Consider the following 11,959-nt stretch of genomic DNA (forward strand, 5'->3'; position numbering starts at 1 on the left):
TATTTGACGTTTCGAGTATCGAGTGTGACAACTATAAATAAATAATTATCCAATACTTACCTTCGTAATGTATTTTTACTGGCAAACATTTGGTCATTATTTTCTAATTAAACCTTAAATTCGATTCAAGCAAAAATTTCTTCAGTTGTATAAAAATTATGCGTTATAAAGTCAATTATGGTAAATCAATTATTCAAACGTAAAGTGTGACGGCATGTAGCTTGACGAACTGTCAAAATTAATGAAGTTTCCCGCCACGAACCGCGATAAACAACCGGCGTTGTTTCGTTTTTTATTTATATTTCTAATTCAGTGTTGATAATTAAGTCCGCGCGGTAAAATTAGTAATCATGGGAATTCTAGGTTTATCGAAGTTAATAGCGGATATTGCTCCGCAGGCTTTAAAAGAGAGCGAGATTAAAAACTATTTTGGTATGTTGCGTTTCGCGTTTTTGTTAAATTATTTAACGAATATTTTTACAATATGTACATTATTCTAATATGTTTATGTATTTCAGGAAGGAAAATAGCTATTGATGCGTCTATGTGCCTTTACCAATTTTTGATTGCTGTCCGCAGTGAAGGTTTGTAATCAAATTATTCATCAGAATACCTATAATTTTATTTTATTTTATAAGGCAATTCAATAAAGATACATACTAGAAAACATAAAATTTTAAGGTATTAGTCGTTACAATTTCGCATCTTCAATTATAGAATTACCCAAAATAGGTGGAATTCAATCATTTGTGGGTTTTTTATTTTATTTTATATATATATACTTATATATATTTAATTTCTTATACAATGTACACAATATAATACAAAATAAGTTGTGGATGTGTGCTTTTTAACTAATATTTATTCCTAAGAGATTATTTGCAATATGAATTTAAAGTTATAGGCGCACTTTATACATTATACCTCAGGCAGAATGGTAAATTTTCAATTGATTTATTTAAAAATAACATGTGCATATTATACTATATTATTTATGTTTAAGTAACATGTATTCTTGGCACATATATATACTTTATATTTGTATAATAATGATTTTTAATTTCTTACATTTGGTTAGCTGGGCATTTATAATTAAGTAATTTTAGTTTTTCTTTTTTATGTTATTGTTTTATTAGTATAGGACTACTTACGCTCTAAAGATAAAAAATCTCCATCTTAGAACAGGCTGTGCCATGTTAGATGGAGACTATCATAAACAGAGAACACTCCGTTTTCATTTGACATTAATTGGTTTTATATAGATTCCCTGTTATTAAGTATGTATATATATTTTTTTGCAATAAATTTATAAATAAAATAATAATAATAACCATAAATTGAATGCGTATATATTGTAAAAAGACTAAAATACATATAAGAGACTCTAGTCAAAGTAGTAGGAGAATCCTGCTCCGGGAAACCCTTTCGGATACATGGAACAGATCAACATCCAGATCGATGTTGTTCAGCATAGCGGTAGCCCTTCCAACAGCAGGTTGATCCTGTATATCAGAATATGAAACAATCTATGCTGACGTTGTCTAGGTAATTATCAGGAACATACAAAACAATGCTCATCATAATCTCAGGATTATCGACCATAACGCGCAACAATCGATAAAAATGTGTAGTCAAATACACGTTGCTGAGGATAATACCCGCACTATCATGTAGATACATCTCCTTTTGGATTTTCTCTATCATAAGAGAGTACTTCAGTTTATGTGGTCCCAAGATCATCGAGCCACTCCCGAGTCTACTTCGCACCGAGGAGCTGTAAACAGTTCTCAGTATGCAAGTATTTTCGAAAACCCTGGCAGTACGCAGAATGAATCCTGACATCTTCGATGATTTACCACTGATTGAAAAAATTGTAGCGATGATTATAGGATACATTAAACAAATAAATAAATAAACTACGGAGCTTCCTCATTGGTCAGGGTGTTGTGGTGTATTTTTCATAACTTTTTTCCATTACCTCTTCCACCTGCTGACAATTAAAAAAATGTTAAAAGATATGATTTTTTACCTTTGTTTTTAGGAACGCAGCTGACTTCTGTAGACGGCGAGACCACGTCTCACCTCATGGGAACATTCTATCGAACCATCCGCCTGCTGGAGAATGGCATAAAGCCGGTGTACGTGTTCGACGGGAAGCCGCCGCAGATGAAGTCCTCGGAGCTGGTGAAGAGGGCCGAGAGAAGGGAGGACGCACAGAAGGAGCTGGACAAAGCCACGGAAGCTGGTAATCCATCTAACCATAGGACATTTTCCCAAATCCGGAATATCATTGAAAATATGTAAAATATTTAGAGCAGATTTTTTTTTTAAATTGAAATGTATATCGCTATTGAAGTGATTATTCACAAAGATGGCGCTAAAAAATATAAAAAAATAATTCTCGCACAACTTCTCATGTGCGCCAATTATTCTAACTTTAGGCATGCTGATTTTCAAGTATTTGTTGAATTTTAAAAATAAATTCACTGATTAGCCAACGACAGGTCAGAAACCCTGTTCATGCCTAGAATTTTGTATTCCCCTTTAAAAGAGATACTCCAGATGGAGTAACATAGATCTGTTGAAATGTGGATGATTATCAATCTCTTAAATTAGTAAAATCATCCAAATTAACATTGTCTTTAGTAAAATCATCCAAATTAACACTGCTTGTTATAATATCATCCGTATTAACATTGCCCGTAATAAAATCATCCAATTTTACATTGCTGCCTGCAATAAAATCATCAAAATTAATTAACTAAGTAATCAACTACTTTTAAATAACTAACTCTTGACTGTCAAGTGGATGAGATAGTCTTAAAGTTTAATTGATATTTGATAGGTGATGCAGCTATGGTGGAGAAGTACAACCGACGCCTGGTGAAAGTGACCAAGGCACATTCCGAGGACGCTAAACAGCTCCTGAAGCTGATGGGAGTTCCCTACATCGATGCCCCCTGTGAGGCAGAAGCCCAGTGCGCTGCTCTTGTAAGTAAAAAAAATACATTTTAAATAATTTGAAATCAATGGTCACTATGGTCTAATTAAACGAGTTGTGGAGCAATGGAATAGCCTTCTCGGGAAAGCGATTAATGCATATTCAGTCGATGAGTTCAAAAACCAACTGGACAATCCCGAAAATGTATTTAATTTATTCTGGATATCAAATCACCTCGAGGCTGTACAATAAATGTCCTAACACACCCTGTAGCTGACGCGCTACCGACGAGTTAGCGGGTCCACCACTCTTCACGAGGTCGTCCCTTCCGCTGTTTGTAAGGCAGCGGAAACCGAAGAATGAAGCACACGCTGAATTTCACTGGCGGCGGGAACCGAAGGGCGGAGTACAAGCACTGGTTCACTGCAGCGAAAAGCCAATTCAACTAGTAGTCCTGAAAATGACTTTTAATTCCAAGAGAGCGCCGCGGTCGGGATCCGTAAGGTGAGAAGTCCAGAAGTCGAATCCAGGGGCAGGCGAAGGTCTTGTAGCGTAAACACGAGTGAGGGATTAAGACTGATTTATTTGACGGCGCTGCGTCCATTTATACACAACAAATCTGTGCGCCGACACAGGCCGGCCAATGGCGGGCGGGAGTAAGCCGACCAATCCCGTCGCGAGAGAGATAGCGCGCTGTCGCCTACTCTATCTATCTCTCTCTCTCTCCATGTATAAGGACTACCTCCCCCCGCCACCCGCCCGCACTAGGGTGCAGACCGCGCGGTAAGAAACATGTACAGAGAAAAAAATATTATTAATCAAATAAGGGCAAAGCGATATATTTATAAATTTAATAATAAAATCCTAATTCTATAGACTTCGGTATAACGAAAGCCACCCCCGAAGGTAACAAAATAAAGTCTTTATTGGGGAGGTGGCATTTCGTGTTACATATACCGAGGTTTCTACACTATTCATTCAAGAGGCCCCAGGAAGGGCTGCTGAGTCTATACGACGTCCGTAACACACCCTACAGCTACAGAGCGCATCGGCAGTTGGGACTTTAGTTTCCTGTTACCAATAGGTTATTTTAAATTTTAATAGCACATAAGAGCTACAATTTAGCTCCCATTTACATTTTACAAAAAAAAATATACTCAGAAGTGTTTTTAGTTAAAAAAATATTTTAAAAAAACGTACAGATCTAGATTACAACATATTCTGTAGCTACAGAGCGCACGGACAGTTAGGAATCTAGACCCTATTTACAGTTGAAGATTAAGTCAAGAAATAATTTTAATTTACATAACTGACCTAATATTTTTACATAAAATCATTAATTCTAAATTCGATTGTTGCAAACTTCTGGATTTAATAAATATTAACATACCAATACGTAGAACTAGACAAAATAGTCTATATTATTGTCAACTATCTTTGTCACTCACGAATACCGCATATACACAGACTAGGAAACGAATGTACCTCTCATATCGACATTTTCAACTCGAGTCTCTGTGAATTCAAATGATCTCTTTATAAATATTTGATGATGTTCTATAGTAACGATTAACAAATTATTTGCAAAAGTTACTCATGCTTATGATGTGGTGTTTATTCATTTTATATTTTTCATATTATGACAGGAATGGTTGACTGTACAGAGCTGCTTGGTTTAATAACAATACATGTGCCAGCCAGGATTTGTAGACGGTACCACCTGTTTCATGTACCAATAAGTAAAACATCGTATGTTAAAAATGCTTTTTTTCGTAGGACCTTTTCAATGTACAATACAAAATTTGAAAATATAGATTACACAAACATCACTCTGTCAGATTTAAAATTTACACTAAAAATGTATTATGTAACTTAGTAGACATTATAATAATAAATATGTACATCTCCCCTCCCCTCCTTATCCTCTCTTCAAGCATTTTTGTCCTTATCCCGCCCAATTTACAGTAACTTAATGTTCTTAAAATAAATATTAAAAAATCTTTGATTATTGAGTACATGAAAATAACATTTTTAAATGTATAAATTGTATGTATTTATTTGATATGTAATATATTTTCTTTACTAACTTTGTATACTATGTGGAAATCTGTTATTAGTTCTGAGTTTATACACTATATCTGTTTGTTTACTAAAAATATGTATGTAGAACTGTTGATTTCCCAAATAAAATAAAATAAATAAATATCTTTTGTATGCTGAAATACATACATGTACATATATGTACATATTTCTTGTTATTTTTCTTTTTATATCCATGTTTTAATATTGTTTTTTAGTTTTTAATTTTTGTATATCTAACTAACTCATTATATTATTGTTATATGTTATATTGCAAAAGGCACTTGTGCCGTATAAATAAATACAAAAGCTTATAATATATTATCAAGCATCTTGCAGCTACAAAGCGCACGGACAAATGGAATTCTAGCAACATAAAAATGATTTTAAAAAATGAAATACATCGAGCAATGAGTAGTATGTTTGGCGAGTGTGGAAATGATCCAACGGTACAAAAAGTAAACAGATTTTTTAAAAAACAAATAGGTATTTTCTTAACATAGTATTATGGTTTACAGTATTATAATTTTAAACTTGGAATAAGTTATGAATTTTTAAATTAAGATTTTTTATTTAAAACATTAAATTTATTAAAACTTAGGAATAGGAAAAATTACACTTATTTAATTTATTCAAAATTGTAAATTCAATATGGGATTGGCCAGAACTATTATCCCTCATCAACTTCAGGGTGCGTGGAAGAATGACTAGACAGGTGCCGCCATTTTACAGCAACAATTTACGGACAGTGTATACTTGTAATGCCATATTAAATAGACTCCAGGAACTCGTCAATAGTTATTCCCACGTATCTGTGCCTCGATTATGAACACTATCTTCATCTGTGTATATCGAGACGGTACACTTAACTTCTGTACTATCTGTATCTTACCTTGGTATGTTCTACCTACTTCTCATATCCACATCATATGATCGAAACAAGCCAATGGAATGACCGCAAACAATTACTCCGCGTTCCTTACGTCATTAACATTTAAAATAGTTCTCATTTATATTTTAAATAGGCTTCTGTAATAAAAAGTGCTTAACTAACATTATCACATCCTTGGCAACTTGGTTTATAAACAGCTTTTGGGCTCAATAAATGGTTCTAAATGTGCCTACTGCCGACTGCGACACGGTACAAATTATTTTTTTAGAAAACACTCAGCTTACCCTGAAGATGGCTCCTGCAATGGTAGCCGAAACGTCGGAACAAGTCCAACACTGTGGGCCAACTGTTTGTGACACCTGATTTTTATAATCCGAATCATTTCTATTAAACTTATATGTTATTCTTATTTATATATTATGTAGGTGCATATAATATGCATTTGTGTGTTCGTTTTGAATCAACGTTCGCGCATTGTCAAACCTTATTTTATTGTTGTCATTATTTCATACTTTTTACTGCATTTTGTGGTTACCTACCGTATTCTATAGGACTCGTCGCACATTATTCATTCGATGTGTATCAGTTAAATTTTAAAATAAAATGCTTTTTTCTTTTTTTCAGAATACGGTTTTGAAATTTAACATACTTAAAAAATACAATTTATATCATTTCGTCATTTAAATTTTAACAAAAAGGTTTCTAACTTTTTACTAAGCTCTTTATCGTACCATTTTTAATACAATTTACAGGTTTTAAACAATTATTTTTTTATACTTACGCACCCACACACACGCACCCTCTCCCTCATTCATTCCCACACGCACATGTATCCTCTTCCTCATTCATTCACGCATACACACATTCACATACACATGAATACAAACGTCACACAAATACAATTACTAAACTTCTTTTCTTATATATTATGTGTCATTATATTTACAGTGGATTTTTAAAATTGGTTTTAGCATTGTTAAGATTTTTCTACTTATTTTGTTTATGTAATAGCTGTAAAAATCCCAAATAAAATAAAATAAAATAAATAAATTAACACACACGGTATTACCCAAAAAAGAAACAAATTGATAACAGTGACCGTGAAAATCTTCATACCTATTTAATAAATAATTAAAATATTTAATAAATAATATAATCTACAAATCTGCGATACCTTTTATTATTACAGCGAACGTTTTTTCTCCATCGAGAATTTTCATTAACAATTTGGAATTATTTAACTATGTCAGGTGCAAGCCGGGAAAGTGTTTGCGACGGCTACCGAAGATATGGATGCCCTGACCTTCGGATCCAGTGTGCTCCTGCGTCACATGACGTTCTCCGAGGCTCGCAAAATGCCCGTCCAGGAGTTCCACTTCTCGCGGGTGCTCGAGGGACTTGAGATGAACAGGAATGAGGTAAATATTATAATAAAATAAATATGAAATATTTCTTCGACGGAGTTCAAGCTGTTGAGAAAATTGGTAGTCTTGGCATTTACAGATCTTATGATCCATCATCGGCTGTGTTAAGTGATCAATTTACACACTGTATAACGTCAGTCTGCCTGTAGGTAGATTAAAAATATATAAATAAATATTTACATGAATATAATTTTTTACACTTTTAGCATTTTATTTTTTAAAATTATATTTTTTTTTACAACAACTAAAATCCAACCAAGCCACTTTCTGTGGCTTGGTTGAACACCGAAAAGACACCGAATTGATGATTATCCGAATCGCTTTCAAAATTTAAAAAATATTTTTTTTTTTATGAAAACATACTGCAATTCGCAAAATAACGACTTTGATGCCCGAAAACGGATGATGACAGTCAAGCAGCTTACTTTGATTGAGATGTTCAGCAACAATGAATTTCATTTTCAGTATGGCACGTACATACTGTACTAATGTACGGCACTTGTAACTATGCTTAACATGTAAAACTGTCAACTTTTCGTTTAATTAATTCATCATCTTTCCCTTTCCGCACCTAATGGTGCATAGGGCACTGCATTGGTATACCAATCGCAGCGTATCTTGATCATTTTTGTTACATGAAGGTAAGATTATCAGTCTTTGCTTTAGGTATCATTCCAGGGACTATGAAATATTCTGGTGGGACAACACCCTTTTAAATAAGTATTTCATATCAACCATGTCGGGAATCGAACCTGAGACCTCTGGCATGGTAGGCAAACGCGCTGACCATTACACCACAAGGCCGACTATGGCTTAAAATAACGGCAGGTACAAATAGTAAGCAAAAATGCCAAACATTATGGATGAAACTGAATCTTGACACAAAAAAAACACTTTTCCACAATATTTAAACTTTTTTTTTTTTTAATTTATAAAAATAAATATTTGCGTTCTTATGATTAACCCAAATATTTCATTTTGAGGGCCATTTTCAAGGAGTTGTAAATAACTCACTATTCGAAAATGGAATCAAGTTGGGGTAGAGTGGGATTCGAACCACAGACCTTTGGTCCGTGAGTCCGAGACACTAGCCACAGGACCACAACCGGACTTAAAAAATACAATTAATTTTTCTAAATTAATTTCACATATTTTTATCGGTATTTGTGGCATGTGATATTTCCCTTTTGTGTCGGGTTTATTTAGTGTCCTGATCCACAAGCTTATTTCTCTGTCTCTTCCAGTTTATAGATCTCTGCATCCTGCTCGGCTGCGACTACTGCCCATCCATCAAAGGAATCGGCCCCAAGAAAGCCATAGAGTTGATTCGCCAACACCGCTCCATAGATGAAATACTTAAAAATATAGACACCTCAAAGTACCCGCCACCAGAGAACTGGAGCTATGAACAGGTACTTGGATGTGCCTTAAATTATTTTACTTCATAGAAATTCTGTCCACGCAGCCAGCGACTCTTGCCCAATTCGAGTCTCTAGAACAGGGAAGCTCAACTGGAATCACTTTGTCGTTTGGTAGTCCTAATAACTTCCAACGACATAAAAAACACTCTCCATGGTGTTGAATTGGTTTAATTCCAACAATTTGTTATTATTAACATATTACAACAGAGATGAAGAACATTTAAGAGAAGGTAATATAGAAGTCTAGGCATCTACAGGGCTTATGACCTGTCAATGGCTGGTTTAAATGGCCACTTTACACACTGTGTAACATTCACCATTCTGCCTATATTTGAACATCTATATTCCTTCAATTCTTTCATCCGTTGATGTTTGTGAAGTTAAAGAGCTGAAACCTTTATTTATGCGGGTGAGATTCATCCAATTGAATTATTTCACCTACATATAAACCAGCCATTGACAGGTCATAAGCCCTGTAGATGCCTAGACTTCTATATTACATTCTCTTAAATGTTCTTCATCTCTATTGTAATATGTTAATATAAACAGCTCCCCGGGGAGTTGAATCCAGTCCTTGTCTACAAAAATTTGGACAAACTCAAAATATTGTTGAATTATATTTTATTTAATTCCTATTTTTTCCATACATTTTTCATTTCCTCACTTTACGGTTTTCCTCGGTCTTCTCGCTCCCTTGAAAAATGTATAAAGAGGGTTTTACTGTAGTTGTAATTAACAAATTACAACAGGGATAGAAAATACCTTAAATAAGGGAATATGGAAGTCGAGGCATTTACAGGGCTTATGACCCGTCCATTGGCTGGTTTAAGTGGCCACTTTACACACTGTGTAACATTCACCATTTTGCCTATGTTTGAACATCCATATTTCTTCAGTTCTTCCATTTGTTGATTTAAGTGAAGTTAATTCTTAAACTTCTTCTTGGACCAGTTGGTTTCATTACAATATTTGAGTTCAAAAGACTGGATTTCACCCCCTCGGGAGTCATTAAGATTAACAAATTACAATAGGGATGGAAAATACCTTAAATAAGGGAATATGGAAGTCCAGGCATTTACAGGGCTTATGACCTGTCATTGGCTGGTTTAAGTGGCCACTTTACACACTGTGTAACATTCACCATTTTGCCTATGTTTTGAGGTTAATATGTTTTTAAGGTAAAAAACTCAATTTTGACATTTATAAGTGATTCAATGAATCCTGCTCCTTGTCCGCAGAAATTTAGACAAACTCAAAATATTGTCAACGTTAGTTTTCTTTATCATTAAAATGTTGTTTCCAGGCACGGCAGTTGTTCTTGGAGCCCGAAGTAGCCGACTTGAAGGAAATAGACCTGAAATGGAGCGACCCGGACGAGGAGGGCTTGGTCAAGTATTTGTGCGGGGACAAGCAGTTTAACGAAGAGAGAGTTCGCTCCGGAGCCAAGAAGTTATTCAAAACCAGAACTGGTACAACACAAGGAAGGCTGGACACATTTTTCAAGGTATGTGGCTGGACCGAAGTGCCCGAGAGCCCTGACTCTGGAACTCGTTAGACCTTCCTTCCCGGTTATAACTAACGGCCCTAGCCAATTTGTACAAAATTAAAGTTAAATATAATTGGTGAATCCGTGTAAATAGAATTCACCTTTTGCGGTTTAAATGAATTTGTGATAGCGGACAAAATGACATTTCTAGCGTGGTATCGCATTCACGAGTTCTGTTGTTTGCTGATGATCTTAAATTGTTTTTGGAGATTTCCACCTTGGATGATTGCCGCCTTCTGCTGTCTGATTTAAATAATATATTTGATTGGAGAACTCTAATATTTAAATTTGTTGCAACATTCGTTGCAAATTCATCTATATATTGTATTTATAAAAATGAATCGCCGTGTTGTGTCTCGCAAAAACTCGAAAATGGCTCGACAGATTTACATGCGGTTTTTTGCAAAATTTTCTAATTCACGTACTAAAGGTTTACAAATAATAAAATCTTTAATATATTGAGTAGAAAAAAAACTTAGAAGCATATATGTGTTTTCATCGATTTTCCAGGGTTGCATTCGGCTGAAATGCATATTCCAAAAAATTTGGAGAGCATTATTGAGAGAAAATCTTGGTTCAGTTGGTCACTTAATCAAACTATTTTTCTCGTTTTTTTAGATATTGCCTTCGACTGGAACAACACCAAAGAGGAAATCGGAAGATAGTAAAAAGGGTGCCACGCCAAAAAGGGGAAAGACAGGCGCAGGAGGTGGCAGAGGAAGAAGACCCAAATAACTTAAAATACTTTTTACATAGTTACCTTATTTTAACTGCTGTAAATTTTGTACGCTTTTAAATTTAAATAAATTCTCATGTGTAATTTTTTTTACTTGAGTTTTTACGTAGAGTGAAAACAACCTCTCTTTAATTAATATATATACTTTCTTTTTAACCATTTGTTTCTACCGACCGGTTTCAAAGCTACACAAGCTTCTTTAATAAAGGTATACTTAACTTAATTGGTTAGAAAAAATAAATCTGTGGTTAAAAACAGAGTTGTTTTTATTTTATTTTATTGAAATAAATCATAATTGGAAATGACAAACTAGAATCCCAAACGTCCGTGCGCCCTGTAACTGCAAGACATGCTGGGATATTAACTTCTTGCTTATTGTAGAGCGTCCTTGAGGTGGTTTTCACAAAAATAGCGCTATATAAATTATCTTACTATGATAATAATAAGTAGCACCATTTTTGTTATAATGTGTAATTACAAAAATGGCACAATATATGTATTTCAAACGGCACTTTTTTCAGTCAAACTCACAGACTAATAAAAAAAAACAAAATCGGTGTAAAATTGTTTTTATTTTGAAATTCTAGACAAAATACATTTGCCACTAATTTCATACAAACATATATTAAAAAAAATCATCACTTAACAAAAACCGCAACAAATTACATCATAAACATTCGCATAAATATCTAAAAACAAACATTAAGTATATTTTTATTAATTCTAAACAAAATGAAATAAACTACTGCATCGTAGTTTTATTAACATATTACAACAGAGATGAAGAACATCTTAGAGAAAGCAATATAGAAGTCTATGCATCTACAGGGCTTATGACATGTCCATTAGCTGGTTTAAGTGGCCATTTTTCACACTGAAATATTCACCATTCTCCCTATATTTATACATCAATACAAAGT

General features: G+C 34.1%; 1 protein-coding gene across 1 annotated transcript; it reads left to right on the plus strand.

The window, feature by feature from the left end:
* Nucleotides 1-80: 80 nt before the first annotated feature.
* Fen1 (Flap structure-specific endonuclease 1) lies at nucleotides 81-11,294 on the plus strand. The gene is made up of 8 exons (XM_088236263.1): nucleotides 81-432; nucleotides 519-584; nucleotides 2,042-2,245; nucleotides 2,846-2,991; nucleotides 7,163-7,330; nucleotides 8,581-8,748; nucleotides 10,061-10,261; nucleotides 10,922-11,294. Exons 1-8 carry the CDS (start codon nucleotides 351-353, stop codon nucleotides 11,036-11,038), a joined length of 1,152 nt encoding a protein of 383 aa, XP_088092389.1. The 5' UTR covers nucleotides 81-350; the 3' UTR covers nucleotides 11,039-11,294.
* Nucleotides 11,295-11,959: the final 665 nt, after the last annotated feature.

Source organism: Micrasema longulum, unplaced genomic scaffold (assembly GCF_059751315.1).
Source record: "Micrasema longulum isolate JH-2025_06_02 unplaced genomic scaffold, ASM5975131v1 h1tg001527l, whole genome shotgun sequence".
NCBI classification, from domain to species: Eukaryota; Metazoa; Arthropoda; class Insecta; order Trichoptera; family Brachycentridae; genus Micrasema; species Micrasema longulum.

Excerpts from the sequence above, each read along its gene's own strand:
- Fen1 (XM_088236263.1), top strand. The coding sequence starts at position 351 with ATGGGAATTCTAGGTTTATCGAAGTTAATAGCGGATATTGCTCCGCAG. Across the intron at positions 2,992-7,162 it reads AAGCCCAGTGCGCTGCTCTT|GTGCAAGCCGGGAAAGTGTT; the intron begins GTAAGTAAAAAA and ends TAACTATGTCAG. Across the intron at positions 7,331-8,580 it reads TTGAGATGAACAGGAATGAG|TTTATAGATCTCTGCATCCT; the intron begins GTAAATATTATA and ends TGTCTCTTCCAG.